This window comes from Phytophthora parasitica (genome assembly GCF_000247585.1).
Source record: "Phytophthora parasitica INRA-310 unplaced genomic scaffold supercont2.4, whole genome shotgun sequence".
Taxonomy (NCBI): domain Eukaryota; phylum Oomycota; class Peronosporomycetes; order Peronosporales; family Peronosporaceae; genus Phytophthora; species Phytophthora nicotianae.
Genome location: NW_008648990.1, coordinates 1191641 through 1207219, shown reverse-complemented (window position 1 = coordinate 1207219; position 15579 = coordinate 1191641). Strand labels below are relative to the sequence as shown.

The window sequence follows — 15579 nt, the reverse complement described above, 5'->3', positions numbered from 1 at the left end:
ACCGATACATTTAGGAGTTTATGAACGTGCTGCATGCATCACTACGAATTCCTTCAAGGTTCGGTGGACAAGCACATGACTGAGCTCAACTTTGTTATTATCAACATAATATCGTACATACTCATGACTAGCTACCCCGACAATGTGCACGCAGCGGATGTACGCGACGAATCCAGCAGCGCGTTTTCCAAAAGCTGGTGTCTTGACTGTATCATTTCGCGAAAAGATGTGATCACGACTTCACCGACAGAGGTGGTTAGTTGGGTCTGAGCTATGTGCTGGTTGCCAGTAACAGCTTCATTTGAGTCTGCCGTAGTAAGCCGTAGAAGCGTTTGCACCCGACACATACTCGTAGATCCGTTCGTATCCAGTGGATAAACAAAAGCCCAACCTGTATCTCTCGTCACATACCTCCAAGGCGCAGAAGACGTCGGATACGCCGACCATTCCGAGATCGCCTCCACTAGAACCGCGAAGCCTCCAGGAATAGCGACACGCTTCTTTAAACAGTGTGATCGGAGCATTGCTGTACCCCCACATTTCAGTGGCTGGTTGTACCAACCTTCCGATGCCATATCATCTTCCGAGGGCGTAGAGATCAATTTCTCGTTCAGGAAGTCTCCAAGCTTCATGATATCCCACACGCTTGTCGACGTTTTTTCGGCACTAAATGGCATCAAGCGGTTGCGTGTGAACTCCACTACGGAGACTGGGTGGAGACTTTCTTGCTGATAAATCCGGATTTGATCTGCATCGCCTGCTTCTGTTGTAGTCCGATTGTCGTGGAGAAAGGTGTCAAGTTCCTGGAGTCGAGCCTGCACACGACACTCCAGCCTGTTGAAAACTGTTGTACCAAGCAATCGAAGTCCATGTACGATCCGCATCTCGCCTTGCAACGAACTCGCGTTGTTCTCCACGTTCTCTAAGGCCGCCTGCAGCGTATCAGATATTTTCTTGTAGCGTTTGATCGACTGTTTAAGATGCGAGTTCTCAGCTTGAGCTTGCTGGTATCCTTCTCGCTCTCTCTTTGCGGCAGCTTTCCATAGCTCCTGCCCCTTAGTGGTGCCCATACACTCATCAAACAACTTGGCGTGGGTGTCCCGCAGCCTCAGAAACGCCACTTGAGTTTCCAACTCCTTTGTTTCGATTCGTAGATTTCGCAGTTCTTCTTTACGGCGCTTCCATACCGGATTCGGATTCTTGTAGGGCTGCTTTGATCTCTTAGTGGAGCGTTTGGAACAGCCCTTCCGAGCCGGAGTTGACGTGGCTGGCTGGCAGTCGAACGCCTTCATTTCTTCCAAGAATTCCTCAAGAACGTCGAAGTCGCAGGTGATAGTCGCATTTGTGCTTAGTTGGTCTGTGGGCGGCATTCCGACCTGTAGTTCTACCGGGTTATCAGCGATCATGAGCTCGATGTGGATAGCACAAGAAGGAGACTGAGGGCCGGAGACGAAATGAGCACGAAAAGTACCGACGAGATTTGATGCTGCGATTTGAGGTGATCATTCCTAGCCTTTGTCCTTGACATCACCGATGGCGATAATGTTTTTGCCAATCATCCGATGATTCATTGTGAGCTCTATGCCCTGAAGCCAACAGTTGTACAAAAGTTGTTTTTCTTTACAGTTTGCAAGTTGCAGCACAGAAGACTGAACGCTGATTGCGGCAAGCATATGCGAAGCCAAGCATCGAGCGAGGAACTGCAGCTGGACAGGAGAGGACACTGTGTCAGTGTTCGGGGAGTAGAATACTGCTGGAGACACGCTATCGCAGTGGTAAGCAACAGCACGAGCAGATCGGACGCCAGCGTGTCCGATATATTTGTCGGAGCATCGCGCATTTTTTTCACCTTGTTTGGGATGAAAGGGTAGAGCTGAACATGATGAACACTTTTTATTGTCCGGGTTTCAGAAGGCTCGGTGAAAGTCGCCAATAGGATTGAGATGATGCAAATTTGGCCAGCATCAACTCTGTGAAGCGTGGTGAAGTCCTTTCATTTGAAAGAGTTAAGATACCAGCACAAAAAGACTCGCAACCCACGACTGTGAAATAGCCAGAGACAGTATGAGTTTCCTTTTGCTTGCATGACAGCTAAAAAAAAACAAGTTAACTAAACGATATCCCCAAAGCAGCAAGCAGACCAGTTCGTAGCCGCATCAGACGACTTTGTTCTTTTTCTTGCCGAACCGGTGAATTATTTGAGAAGGCTAAAGGGCATGCTTCTCCGAATCGATAAATAAAACAAAATCTTGCTTTATGTAAATACACTGGGTCACAACAGAAAATGGATGTTGCTCTTAATTTAAATTAAAACTGTAAGGTAAAAATTGTTTTGACAATAATTGGAATCAGTACCGTTTAAATGTCTGCGTTGGCATCATTTTGACGCATTCAGCGACCACCTTCAGCCTTGCAGCAACTCACGGCGACAAATGCGTGAAGCTGAGCTACATAACCCCTCGAGTTCAGCAAGTGTTGCGACTGCTGAATGCAATGATATTCTCGAGGCTTTTCTCCAGGACATGAGCGCTCTTGATCAACGCGAGCTCAGACTGACGGCGACTGCATCAACGGCCAAAGTATCACGTCCATCGTCCGTATCAGCTCCAAGGAGTAGACAACTAACGCGAGCTCAAGATCGAAATACTCTCGAGACTGCAGCCACGAGGACAGTCAAGAAGAAGCGATTAAATCCGTCGTGGATTAAGCGTAAGCGGGAACTGGAGGCTCTACGGGAAGAAACGGAAGCATTAAAGACTCGAGTGGAATTTCTGCGGATGAAGGGCATCCCGGCTACAACGCCGAGAGTCAATGGACCTGTGACTTTGGAGCTGAAAGAATCTCTTGAGAAAGAGAGGCAGCATTGCCAAGCTGCTCTGGAAGAAAATTATTTGCTGAAAAACAGACTACAAGACTACGTGAATCTTTCAGGACACTTACAGACTGTCCTTACTGCTGCTGCACAACAGAAGAACCAACTAATCACTATGAGCTTCTCAGCTGCAAGGAATCTTCGCATGGAACCCGGAGCAGGATATCAACTACGCCTCGCGAGTCCAAGCGTCTTTGATATGCTAGAAGAGCGAGTAAACACGCGATTCCGAGAGCTTGAGGCCTCTCTCAATGACACTTCGCAACACGTATCATCAGTCGATACAGAACTCATTCAAGTCTACAACAAAAATGGGGATAGAAATATGGGAACAGTGGAGTTTAAGCGTGCCCAATTGCTACCATTCCAAGAGACTGCGATCTCTGGTATTATCTGGTCGATTGTCGAGATGGGCGGGTTTCCTGACGGCCATGATTCGCGTATTATTCGACGCTCCGAGGACGTTTACGCGATGGACTCACGGTTGACCGTTTGTCTAGATAACGGGGACTCTGTGAGTATGAACACGCATAGTGTGATGAAGCGCTTCCTGACTACAACCGGGACAGTCTTGTTGCTAGAGTCGAATTCCGACTGGACGGCTGACCTCGAAGACTCCGGCTCGTGGGTGCAAACTACAGATGAAGGAGGCTGCTTCGTTATACGCAGTTATGGCATCAATGGGAGTCGTGATCCCAGCGATATCTCGCAGCTTCACTCTGAGCTGACCCTGAGGCCCAGTGATCCATCAGAAAATGCTAGACGCACGGTGAATGACGTTGTGATTCCTTCTTTTCGTGAGATTGTCGAGTCTCGCCACCAGTTCGTAGAAAACGCCTTGTTCGATTGCTTAAGAACCACCAGGGTTGCTTGAAATGCCAGTTGCGAGTGCTGGTAGAGTGTTCATTAAAGTGTTTGGCTGTTGGCCGCATCTCGCGATAAGCTGGACATGTGAGCTGAAAACTTGAAAAACTCGCCGTAAGTGTTGTTTTCCATGCAGCTATTATGTCCAGAAGCCCAGATTTGCACCAAGTTTGATGACGTTCCACGCGATGCTCTTCAGCGCTAGGTGGGCTTAAGCGAATGTACGTGAACTCTACTACAGAAGTAGAACTCGGTCTTGCTGGAAAACATGAACTTGATCGATGTTGGCCTTGAAAGTCTGACTGTCGCGGAGAACAGTGCCCAATTTAATGAAGCCTACGGCACTCAAATTTGACAATAACAAAAATCGGATCAGCTAACTCAAATTTGTTGAATTGTAGCTGATCCGATTTTTGTAATTGTCAGGCCCTGCACCAGTAATATGACTTGAGTGTGAAGTGATCCATCTGGTTATGTCCGTTTTGTAAACACCCTTCCAATCGTTGGTTAATTGAGACCTTGGAAATGGGCGATTCCACGTCCATGCCCGACTGCGCCATACTAGATGAAGACGCCCTGCTGGACATTATAGAGGATGTATGGGGTGATCAGACTCTCCCTGGCAGCCCTCTCGCCTATGTTGCGGTGCCCGACGAACAGCTCACTACCATGGGGAAGAATGCCATAACCTTTTCGTCAACAGACCAAGAACAGGAACCAAAACCCGACAAGCCCAAGAAGAAGCGACGACGCGACCGTAATCGCCCATGGCACGAAATTGCTCGATTGGAATCGGAAAGTAGCGAACTAGAGCGAGAGCTACAGACCCTAATGGCCAGTGCCAGTAAACGAGCTCGAGGAGCTCTGCACAGTCGCAACATCAATGCTCAACTCAAGACAATGCTGAAAGAAAATATCGAGGACATTCGTCACCTTGAGCAATATTTATTGCATCAACTAGACGAGCTAGGAAGAGACTTTCCAAACCCTCTGATGATGACGCGTGTTCTCCCGTTCGACGTTCAAGACAACTCGATATTTTGGGATATGGCTCGCAGCGTGGACGACCAGTACAAGGACATGGATCGTGTCATTCGACGGGCAGAACTGGGTGACATGACTTCAGAAATGGTGGAGAGTTACGTCAGTCGCACGAAGTCTGTGTATACGGGTGGCCAATTGGCTGATATGCTCAAATTTCGAGCTCAACTCTTGACGCCATTTAAGAGAAATACACTGGAGAAAGCCTTATGGGGAGGAGTTGAGAGCGGAGGAGGAGTCACGCTTCGACAGGATCAAAATAATTGTGATATTGTAAGTTTTGTACTTGTTTGGTGCATTCGATGGAGAAATTTAATATTAACAACATTTTTTATTGTAGGTACTACCGGTTGATGTATCCTCTCGAGTTGCTGTTCAGAAGTACGAAATTTCAATTGACAATTACACGTGCACTATGCGGATGGTGATGAAAGAATTCATTGAGAATCATCGAGTTGTTCAAGTGTGGAAGATGCTGGCAGAGTGGCAAAAAGTGGGGGCGGTGCACAACGTGAAGACGCACGAATACGGATGGGGATACCTCCAACCTGTTGGAGAGAAAACTACCCTCAGCGTGGGCTGTATCCTAGTTACTCCGACTATTGACGGATTGTTTCCACGCGACAATTGTGAGAGTATCAAGTCTCTCACTAACACGTATCAGAAAATGGTGTTATCGCGGCTTCAACAGCTAGAGAACCAAACGATGGATCAACTCGTACGAGAGAAGAGCAGCGCAGCATTCGGAGGGAGCTCCTATCAGGTGCTAAGTTGATAAATCTGCCTCATGAACGAATGGTGTCGAACAAAGCATTCTGCACAAACTGGTGGCGAGACTTAATGAGTTGACTGTAGGACGAGATCACCACTTCCCTGATTGAGTTCTCTTCTGACCGCAAATAGCTCTGTGTCGTGTCATAATTTTCGTCCGGGTACAGACACAACAGTGATCGAGCCTGGCAGATTCCAGATGAAGTGCCACTTTCAACAGAGTAATCCCTCATCACAAAGCAGCCTCCTTCTCTTGTTGTATGGTGCCACATTCCTGACGCTGGACTATCGACAGTCCACTCAGAGTAACCTTCCATCAAGACAGCGTACCCTTCACCTGTCATAAAGCGCTTAACCACGCCGTGGGTATCAATAGTGACCATACTACCACAATCAATCTGCACTGCGACCCGGGTGTTGACGGCCAGGATATCATCAGAACGTCGACTGACAATAGACTGCTCCCCATCAGGGAATCTCCCTTCCTCGATAAACGACCACATTGTAGAAGAAATGGCTTCTTCCTCAAATGGCAGTAGTTCCAACCTCGTAAATTCCACAGCCCCACGCTCGTTTCTCGTTTGTATAGTTTCTGTATCTGTAGAGATCATAGGCTGCTGCATAGCTCTGTAAGCATACTCCAGTTCGTGGAATCTGGTGTCTAATCTCCTCTCCATCATGTCAAAGACTTGAGTTCCGCAAGCACGTAGTTGTCTCCCTGCCCCCATTTCGACTCTCAGAGCTCCCGACGTGATACTTTGAAGCTCCTTTAGCTGATATTCTCCAGACGCGATAGCCATCTGGAACGCTTCGTACTGTCTTGTATAGAACTGTAGCATGGCTCGAAGCTGCATGTTCTCGTTCTGAGCAGCAATGCACCGCTGCTTCTCCACTAAAGCTGAGCTTTTTGCTTTTTGTACGTTAAAGGCGTTTAAATTCTTGTTTGGAGATGATTGTTTCATTTCCAGATACACCACACGGGTTTCCATGGCTTGAGTTTGTTGACGTAGCGCTTCGAGCTCCTGTTTGCGCTTCAACCACGACGGCTGCTTCTTCTTGACTTCAGTTCTGTTCTGACTCGGGTGGGCCGCTAATGCTTCTTGTTTGCGCTTCTTGGACGCTGACAAAAGATTACTGGTGGCTGGCTTCGATAGGCAGTGGTCGAGGGTGTCCATGTCGTGCAGGAAGCTCTCCAGGAGGTCATCGCACGCGCCTGGAGACGGTGACAAGGACGGCATAACGTAATTCGTTATCTCGTTCTGAAATTATGATACTCTTTCGTACTTAATTGGAAATCAAATTGAACTTCAAGTTCAGCAGAAATTTTTTTTTTATTATTTTTCGAATAATTGAGGTATTGTTCAATTTTCTCTTCATGCACGAGCAGAATCTACGAAAGCATTCTCCACAAATTGCTGCCGTGCTTGGACGAGTCCACGAAATGACGAGACCACGACCTCCCGTACCATGCATGGATTAACCATTGGATGTTTTCTCTCATGCCCTGCAAACTCACTAGGACGTAGACGCAGCTCGGAACGATTTTGGCACAGCTCTCCACTTAGATCCTCACGTATCGCAAAGCAGCCCTCCTCTTGCATCGCGTACGTCCAAGTACCTGAATTTGGTAGCTGGAGGGTCCATTCGGAGCACGTTTCAGTGAGCAGCGCGCAACCTTTTGGTCTGTCGAATCGCTTCAGTATTTTGTGTCCGCTAATTTCGATACTCCCGCCGGAATTAAGGTGTATCGTGGAGACAACAGTTATCGCAACCACATCTTCCGAGAGTATTTCCGCCTGCACTTGCTCTCCGTCTGGAAACTTTCCACTCTTTGCCAGAGCCAATATCATCGAAGCAATGGTGTGGTTGTCAAACGGCAGCAGCTCGACCCACAAGAATGCCACTGCCCCATTTTGAGCATTTGTGTTGCACGTACGAAATTCGGACCTTGCTGGAGCTGTTTCGGTCTCCATCTTAATAAATACTGCATCCAATTCGCTGATTCTTGCGTCTATTCTCCTCTCCAGCAGGTTCCAAATGCTCAAGTGACTAAATCGAAGTTGCTTCCCCGTTCCCAGCTCCACTCCAAGAGCGCTAGAGACTGCCATTGTCCGGTACAATTGGTCTACATCGCACATTGCCAGTGCTGTCTGAAGCTCCTCACGCTTCCTTAAACAATTGCGCAACTGCTCCTTTAGCACCGCGTTCTCGTGCTGCGCCTCGCGACGTCGTCGCTCTTCGACGATCGCCACTGTTTGAGCTCGCACTTCACCCAGGCGTCCTTGTCCCATCCACGCGTTTCAGCTGCATAAACAGGAGAAAGTCCTCGAGCTCCTCGCCGCAAGCTCGTTCTTACGCCGCAAGCTCGTTCTTACGCCGCAGCCATGTCGATTTCTTCTTTCTCATCGTTCTTGTGTTATTCTCCCGAAATTAAGCATGAAAGGAATACGAAATTAAATACGAAATTAGTTTCCATGTCTCATCCCCTCTATCGAGATAGAGACGAACCAATATCACTATAGACAGGAAAAGGAAGGCCGCATTTTGACTCGAACAATGACCAAAGCTTCTCATGTGGCTAAGGAGGCCGCGTCAGTCTCCTCGGGCACCAACGACTGCTTATCGCACTTCCTGGCAATACCAGACAATGACCAACACATTGTAGACCAGGAAAACTCATGTTTGCAGCAGTCTCCGGTCGTTTCTGCGTCCCCAGCAGCCTCGAAATCAAGTTCCTCTGTTGGCCCGTCCTTTTGGCCTGCCAACGCTACGATAGCGACGAGTAAAGGGCCCAGTACTAAGCCCAAGAAGAAGCGGCGACGAGACCGCAATCGTCCAATCCACGAGATCCACCGCCTTCAATTACAAGTGAAAGAAATGGAGAAAAAACTCAAGACCTTGAAACCTGAAAATTCGACGGAGTTGCACGCTCTGAAGGAGAAGAACAAGACTCTAAGGGAGAAAGTGAAGAAGAGCGTTGAAAACACGACAGCAGTAGCGCAATTGCTACAGATTCAAGCAGATCAACTGCTACAGGCTCTGCCAAAGTCGCTCACAGTCTCGGGTGATAATTTAGTGTACGATTTAGTGGAAGACGACGCGATTTTTCAGGCTCTGGCAAGGACAGTGGACGAGCATTATCTGGGTATGGATAGAATACTGCTAGATGCTGGCGTGAAGGGAGCAACCACCGAAATATTTGACGCTCGAGTGTCCAGACCGACCTCTATGACTGACTCGGATTGCGTCTTAAAGACGAGAACTTGTGCTTTTCTACCGTACGCGATGGAGTGTGTAGAGACGGCCATGTGGCGTCGACTGGAGAGCGAGTCAGCTATTCTACCGGAGACTGTACAGTCCAGCAAAGACCTGGTACGATATTTTATTTTTTATGTTATTTAAAAAAATTCTAACTTTTTTTATTTAACAGGGTCTGCCTCTTGGAATTGCGTCAAATTTGATCGTCTCGAAGCGGGAAGTGCGTCTGGATAACGTGTCGTTTACTATTCGGTTGGCTCTGAAGGAATTCGCAGAACCAGATCGATTAGTCTACGTCTGGGACGCTGTAGGCGATTGGCCGCAGCCTAATACTGCACTTCATGTGTCCACTCGAGAGTACGGTTGGAGCTACTATGAGCCGACAGACTCACCCGATCTCAGTATCCTTCGAAGTCTTGTGCTAGTGCGTTCGACCACTACACCGACGATTGACATGGAGATTCTGGAGCGCGTGATGCAGCTGTATCGACAAACCATCGAGGCAAGATACCAAAAACTAGAGAATACGCTAGTGGATGCGTCGATATGCTCCAAGAAGGCCTCATGCGTGGACGATGGTTCAGTTGTGAAAGATGTCTGCTGCATTGGCGACGGCAATACTTCCAAGTAAGTAAAATTCTTTGAGTATTTTTTTACTTCGGGAATTTATGAAATCGTCACGTATTAGCCGTGCGTATCGAATCCCACAATCTGTTTTCCCAACACTGGCGCTGTGATTCGATGAGCTGACGAAACGTAGCCATAGTAGCGTCCTGTGTGAAGCCCGACGAAGCACTTAACGTATTGCTAATCGTGTGCTTTGGAACGGCTTCGCTGCGTGCAACAGCATTCACTTGGCAACCAGCTTCATGACAGCTAAGAGAAAATCTACGGATCACACACCAGATCGACTCTCGAGACTCGTTACTCCATACAATCGACGAGTCACGGCGAACTGTCCACTCTGAAGTTGCCTCTGCTAGTATCACACACCCATCGGGTAAAATAAATCTCTTGGCAACACCATGGATGTCCACAGTCGCGATTTCGTGTTCGTGTAGTGGCAACGCAAAGCGAGTATCCACGGCATGCACGTCTCTCGACAGCTTCGTTACATTGGACGCTTGCTTTTGTGTAGCTCCTCCCTCTTCGACTATTGTCCACGCAGCGCTCGATGTCGCACGCTCATCAAAGGGCCATACTCGTGTGCATTTGTACTCTAACGTATTTCCTGCTTCGCTTTGAACGTGATCACTATCCATTGGTATCGCAGTATGGCGGATTTCGTCCAGAATCGATTGAAAGCCTTCGAAGCGCTCGTTAACTCTGTCTTCCAGTGAATTAAAAGTGCTGGGGCTGCTGATCTGCAACTGCGGTAGTGTCCTTGCGTTTAATTCAGCGCAAATTACGCTGGCAGGCGCCACGACGTTTAGTTTGCTTTGTTCTCTTCTGATTCCCGTCGCTAGAGCCACTTGAAATGCCCTCGAGACCTGGAGACAATTCTTCAAATGCTTTTTCAGATTTTCATTTTCCTGCTGAGCCGCGTGGCGTCGTTGCTGCTCGTTATCGGCCCGTAGTTTGGTCTTGTGGAGCTGGTCAAGGCGCTTTCTCGAGATCCCGAGCTGGCGCGTCCTTTTCACCTGCTGGAGCTGGAGAAAAACAACTCGAGTTTCCAGCTCTTCTCTCTCTTGTCGAAGAGCTTCTAACTCGCGTTTGGATCGGAGCCACGAGGGAATCTTCTTGGAGAGTCTCGGGGTCCGAGGACGTCTTGCCACGTTGGCAGTGCGATCTGGCGCATTCTGTTGTCTGTCAAGTTCGTCCATGTCCTTCAGGAACAAATCCACGGTGTCGATAAGCTCCATCCTGTCCACCTCGGTCTCTGATAGAAAAAAAAAAAGCTGAAGTGAGACCACTATGGATCTCACTCTGTAGTACCGTGATGATGGCAAGGATATCATGGGGTAATCCTTGTTTTGGGAGTCGCCTACGCAGCGAAAACTAAAGCTAAAGGGCCTACTGGAGCGAGTTTCTCGTAGCTGAGTCGTGACTCATGACTAGTATTACTAGCGGCTTGGTCATTATCGGAGAAGAGTAGTGATGTCCTGTCCACGTGTATCACTATCATACTATCAAGGACCAGACCTGCCGGTACGATGCCGGTGTCGCCCTACCTCGATGAAGAGAGTCTCATGGCAGTGGTCGACGACGTCTGGAGTTTGCTGAGTCCATCAAGTAGTCCAATTCATCACTTGAAGTCCGTGGCAGGCGATGCAGCAGTGACAGACACGGCAAATGTCGTGGCAGCGCAGACCGCAGTGAAGAAACGCAAGAAGCGGCGGCCTGACCGCAATAGACCTCACCACGAAATAGCGCGATTGCGAGCTCAAGCCGCTGAACTGGAGAGCCAACTGCAGAAACAAACCACAAAAGACACTCGGTACTACACCAACGTTGGGCTGAAGGCGATGCTATGCGAGAGTTTCGATGACATCTATGCACTCGAGCAGAATTTAAACACTCAGATAGAGGAGCTCCTTCGAGGCATGCCCCGTGTGCTCGCTGCGATGTCTCGAAATCTTCCGTATGACATAACGCAGGACGATGGAATGTTCGCAATGATGGCGCGAAGTCTGGATGATCAATACACGAACATGGATCAAGTTCTTCGCGTCGCTGGGCTTGACAAAATTACTTCGGAAGTAGCAGACGCTTCAATTTGCCACTCTAACGACGCAATTGGGAACTATGGAGTTACTCTCAAGTCTCGGACGTGCATTTCTTCTCCGTTTAGAAGCGACTGCAGCGTTGGAGCATTGTGGAGGCATTTTGAGCGCTGCCAACGTGCAACGATGGACTCGACTCAATTTAGAAATCTGGTAAGTTCAAATTTTAGAGATTTTCTGATAAATTACTTACCAGCGGTCATTTTAGGATCTCCCACTTGGAATCTCGTCTCGCGTTGCTATTCAGAAATTCGAGGTCACGTTGGGCGACTATGTCTGTGCCATGCGGATGGTAGTGAAGCAGTTTGTCGAGAGGGATCGTATCGTTCACGTATGGAACGTACACGCCGACGTTGGAGCACTATTCAATGTGGAAACCTGCGAAACAGGGTGGGGCTTTATCCGGCCAATGAACAACGACAAGACCAGTGTGTGTGTGAGCTACAGCCTCGTGAATGTGACCGCGCAATGTTTTTCATCCAAGGAGACTTGCGGGACAATTAATTCTCTGATCAAGTTGTACCACACTTTCATAATCTCCCGCCTCCAAGCTTTAGAAAACCAAACACTTGATCGACTCATTCTAGATCGAAACGCAGTGGTTTCTTAAAAATGCAACACATCAGTAACTTGATGCAACAACAAAAACTCGGCACAAGACAAACCGAATGTTATTAAGACAGTAGGCGTCTGGAAACCTACCATTATTCATTAGGAAATGGTCGTAGTCCAGCGCTCCAAACGTACTTGTAGCCATTCTGTTCTCACCGTCACATTCCACTCCACAATCGCTCTGTACAACATCATCTCTTCTAGCCTCCAAAGTTAAAGTGGAAAGTGCGTCCTCCTTGCTGGAAAAAGTGTGCATTGCTGAACGGGTTTCCACGCTGCTGCTGCTGTTGCGGGTTGCCAGTGACATCTTCGCCACGGTCGTACTTAGCACGGGTCTCCTCGTTCGACAAGATCTCATAAGCCTCAGCGATATCGTGGAAGCGCTTCTCCACCTCCTCCCGCTCTGCCTCATCCTTGTCCGTGTGCTTATCCGGATGCCATTCCAGCGCCTGTTTGCGATACGCCTTCTTGATCTCCTTGGCTTCCGAGTTGCGAGCCACGCCCAGAATTTTATAGTAATTCTTGGTCTTGCTCTGCTTCAACGCGGCCTCTGCCTGAGCCACTTTTTCCTTAAATTCGCGGCTATCATCCAGTTCAGCAGCTCGTTTTGCCGACCGAACGGCGTCCTCGTACAGCTCCAGTCCGATCTGTGCCTCGCTCAGCTTGGCAAAGGCCAGAGCGTAGCCATTATCGATTGCCACTGTCTTCTCACAGGCATCACGAGCTTCTTTAAAGTGTTTCAAGTGCAGCTCACTCGTGCACAATTGGAGAAAGAACTCCTTGTTCATTGCAGAGTGGTCCGGGTCCACTTCTAGAGCCGATTGCCACTCTTCCACCGCCTCAGCGTGTGCTCCACGTTGCATGGCGTCTTCAGCTCGATTCACATATTTCAGTACCTTTTTGAGTCGTCTGTACAATGACTTGATGCCTTTGTGCTCGGGATCTGAGTGCAAACCCTGTCGGTAGTGCGACTGAGCCGCCTCCAGCGACTGTTTGTCGCCCAGAGAGTACAACACCTCGCCACGCATCTGTAACGCGATCAAATTAGACGCATCCAGTTTTAGAATTGATCCCAGATCGGCAATTGCGTCGTAAGGGTTTTGCAGTGACACACTCAGTTGCGCACGTTCCAGAAGCAGTGGCACACTCGAGATGGCTGAGCCTTCCAGCACTTGTGACAAGTAATTGTAGGCCGATTGGTAGTCTCCGCGACTGTGAGCACGCTCCGCTTCGTCGATATACGAGGCACATTCCTTGCTTTTATCCAGTTGCTCAGCACTGGCCGAATCTTTCGGGTACAACCTAAATTTTTTTGAAAATTTACAAAAAGTGGGTTAAACGTAATGAAAACAAAATGAAAAATAACGAAAACATTTGCCAAACTCACTCAACAACCGTCTGGAAATCCTGAGAGGCTTCGGCACACTGCCCCAGCATCATAAGCAGCTTGCCACGCTGTAGTCGACCCTGTTTGTACTTGGGATTTACGTCTAGCGACGATGAAAGGTCCGACAACGCGTGCGAGTACTTGCGCTCGCTCAAATAGGCCCGGAAGCGCTTGTAGAAGTTGCGCTCGTTCTTGGGTTCCAGCTCGATGAGCTTGGATAGCAGAGAAATTGCTGTCTTCATGTCCCCACCGGCGAACGCATTGTCAGCGGCAACGCGAACTTTTGCCACTGAGTCGGGATTTGCCTCTGCGAACTGAAAATGACAAGTATTTTTAGACATGTTAGCGGAATGATGGTCCGGCAATGTGGCAAAACTGCGAAAACTCGAGATGTAGGAGGAACTAAGCTCCGAGCGTTGGCAGAGAGATGAAACGCGAGGTGGTACGTACGTTGGTCGAGCAGAGTGCGCAGAGGACGCCAGCGACGAGAGCGAACACGCGCATGATGCCGCTTATCCGCCGATTCAGATTTGTTGCGTCGCGTTGAAATCCCAAATGAATCGGCACCTTTTTACACTCGCGATTTGTAGCTATCCGATTAAGTACGATTATGGATTTTCACATTTTGTCAAAAATGGACACGTGGCTTCAACTACGAGCTTGTTGTCAGCCAGTGCTTTGCCAATGTGGATCACGAAAAGGCATGTGGCAAATTTCATCCCGAAAGTTCCGCAAACGATAAATGTGAAACGAAATGGAAAACTGTGTATTACCATAATGAAGCAGTGAGGATCAACTGCCCCCAGTTACTCGATGGTGGGCACAACGGCGTTTGTGAAGCGGTCGCGGTCGTGAGGACGGGTAAAGTCGACGTTCGGACCAGCCGGGACAATTCCGAACGGATTCAAGTGCGTGTGTGAAGCGTAGTAGTGCGTTTTAATATGCGGCATCACCACCGTTTCCGCCATACGAGGCAACTGGTAGATGTCGCGAGCGTACTGTGTACCAGAAGAGAAAAAGATAAATTAGATTTGCTACAATGACCAAAGCTCCCGATGCAATACGTACGTTGCTGAGGTTCGGATACTGCTGGATGAGTTTCCTGCTGGCCTTGAAGTGCACGGCATAGACCTCGTCGAACCGCACGAGAGTCGGGAAGAGCTTCAGATCCGCTTCCGTGAGTCTGTCGCCGACCAAAAAGCGATGCTCCGACAAGATTTTCTCGGCGCGGTCAAGGCCGGCAAAGACTTTTTCGACAGCGGCGTCGTACAGTTCCTGCGTCCCGGCAAAGCCGCACTTGTAGACGCCGTGGCTGACGTCATTGTAGATCCAGTCGTTGATCTCGTCAATCTCCGATCGGAGCTCTTCAGGGTACAGATCGATTTTCGAAGGCACCAGATCCGCGAACCCGCTGTTGAACATGCGCACGATATCTGCGGAATCGTTCGACACGATGGTGTTCTTCTTCTTGTCCCACAGTAATGGCACGGAGTAGGGGGTTTTCTCGGTCGTACATTTTTCGTACAGATCGCGGACGAACTGCGCGTTGTTTACAGTGTCGGGGATGCAGCCTTCGGACGAGTACGAGCCGAGACCTGTAGGCCCAACAAGTGAAGGCGTTGTGGCTGGGTCCACAAATGTCCACCCGGTGTGGGTGTCGTCCTTATCGTCCGGCCGCGTACGCTGCATCACCGGGTGCGCGATTGACAGCTCGATGATACTGTCCAGCCCTTTCAGGTACAACGTGCTCAGACAGCGAGATGCCCATGGACATGCGTAGGACACGTACAAGTGGTACCGATCCTTCTCTAGAATAATAGCAGAGTTTAGATTCTTGCTATGTATCTAAAGCTTTTGGTGTCGTACCAGCAGGAAAAGCTGCGTCGCTGCTACGCTCGATGAAGTTGCGGAACTTGCTCGCTGGCTTGTTTTGCGCCTTGGCTGTCTTGAACACAAAACCTTTAGCTGCCATGGTTTACGCCGCTGGGATGCTTGAGTTGTTGGTTAATTGTAGAATGAACAACGAATTCCCCTTTTTGACTGCAACTTCC

The 15579-nt window shown here is 48.9% G+C and overlaps 9 protein-coding genes across 9 annotated transcripts; 4 read left to right on the top strand and 5 right to left on the bottom strand.

Annotated features, from left to right (window-relative positions):
* Positions 1 to 59: 59 nt before the first annotated feature.
* Positions 60 to 1406, bottom strand: PPTG_03323 (hypothetical protein; the record flags this gene model as incomplete). Its single annotated transcript, XM_008896000.1, has 1 exon — positions 60 to 1406. The coding sequence occupies one exon, from the start codon at positions 1404 to 1406 to the stop codon at positions 132 to 134; it is 1275 nt and encodes a 424-aa protein (XP_008894248.1). The 3' UTR covers positions 60 to 131.
* A 958-nt stretch (positions 1407 to 2364) lies between these two features.
* PPTG_03322 (hypothetical protein) lies at positions 2365 to 4201 on the top strand. Its single transcript, XM_008895999.1, has one exon. The coding sequence runs from the start codon at positions 2433 to 2435 to the stop codon at positions 3744 to 3746; it is 1314 nt and encodes a 437-aa protein (XP_008894247.1). The 5' UTR covers positions 2365 to 2432; the 3' UTR covers positions 3747 to 4201.
* On the top strand, positions 4199 to 6144 carry PPTG_03321 (hypothetical protein). The gene is made up of 2 exons (XM_008895998.1): positions 4199 to 5050; positions 5118 to 6144. Exons 1-2 carry the CDS (start codon positions 4262 to 4264, stop codon positions 5550 to 5552), a joined length of 1224 nt encoding a protein of 407 aa, XP_008894246.1. The 5' UTR covers positions 4199 to 4261; the 3' UTR covers positions 5553 to 6144.
* On the bottom strand, positions 5051 to 7839 carry PPTG_21267 (hypothetical protein; the record flags this gene model as incomplete). The annotated part of the gene is made up of 2 exons (XM_008896520.1): positions 5051 to 6807; positions 6958 to 7839. 2 exons carry the CDS (start codon positions 7837 to 7839, stop codon positions 5563 to 5565), a joined length of 2127 nt encoding a protein of 708 aa, XP_008894768.1. The 3' UTR covers positions 5051 to 5562.
* A 265-nt stretch (positions 7840 to 8104) lies between these two features.
* On the top strand, positions 8105 to 9437 carry PPTG_03318 (hypothetical protein; the record flags this gene model as incomplete). Its single annotated transcript, XM_008895997.1, has 2 exons — positions 8105 to 8920; positions 8979 to 9437. The coding sequence occupies 2 exons, from the start codon at positions 8105 to 8107 to the stop codon at positions 9435 to 9437; spliced, it is 1275 nt and encodes a 424-aa protein (XP_008894245.1).
* Positions 9438 to 9483: 46 nt separating this feature from the next.
* PPTG_03317 (hypothetical protein) lies at positions 9484 to 11124 on the bottom strand (the record flags this gene model as incomplete). The annotated part of the gene is made up of 2 exons (XM_008895996.1): positions 10978 to 11124; positions 9484 to 10924 (listed from the first exon to the last, which is right to left on the bottom strand). The coding sequence occupies exon 2, from the start codon at positions 10762 to 10764 to the stop codon at positions 9484 to 9486; it is 1281 nt and encodes a 426-aa protein (XP_008894244.1). The 5' UTR covers positions 10765 to 10924; positions 10978 to 11124.
* On the top strand, positions 10960 to 12139 carry PPTG_03316 (hypothetical protein; the record flags this gene model as incomplete). The annotated part of the gene is made up of 2 exons (XM_008895995.1): positions 10960 to 11682; positions 11738 to 12139. 2 exons carry the CDS (start codon positions 10960 to 10962, stop codon positions 12137 to 12139), a joined length of 1125 nt encoding a protein of 374 aa, XP_008894243.1.
* PPTG_03315 (hypothetical protein) lies at positions 12124 to 14152 on the bottom strand. The gene is made up of 3 exons (XM_008895994.1): positions 13979 to 14152; positions 13529 to 13842; positions 12124 to 13443 (listed from the first exon to the last, which is right to left on the bottom strand). The coding sequence occupies exons 1-3, from the start codon at positions 14030 to 14032 to the stop codon at positions 12342 to 12344; spliced, it is 1470 nt and encodes a 489-aa protein (XP_008894242.1). The 5' UTR covers positions 14033 to 14152; the 3' UTR covers positions 12124 to 12341.
* A 182-nt stretch (positions 14153 to 14334) lies between these two features.
* On the bottom strand, positions 14335 to 15217 carry PPTG_03314 (hypothetical protein; the record flags this gene model as incomplete). The annotated part of the gene is made up of 2 exons (XM_008895993.1): positions 14335 to 14526; positions 14597 to 15217. The coding sequence occupies 2 exons, from the start codon at positions 15215 to 15217 to the stop codon at positions 14335 to 14337; spliced, it is 813 nt and encodes a 270-aa protein (XP_008894241.1).
* Positions 15218 to 15579: the final 362 nt, after the last annotated feature.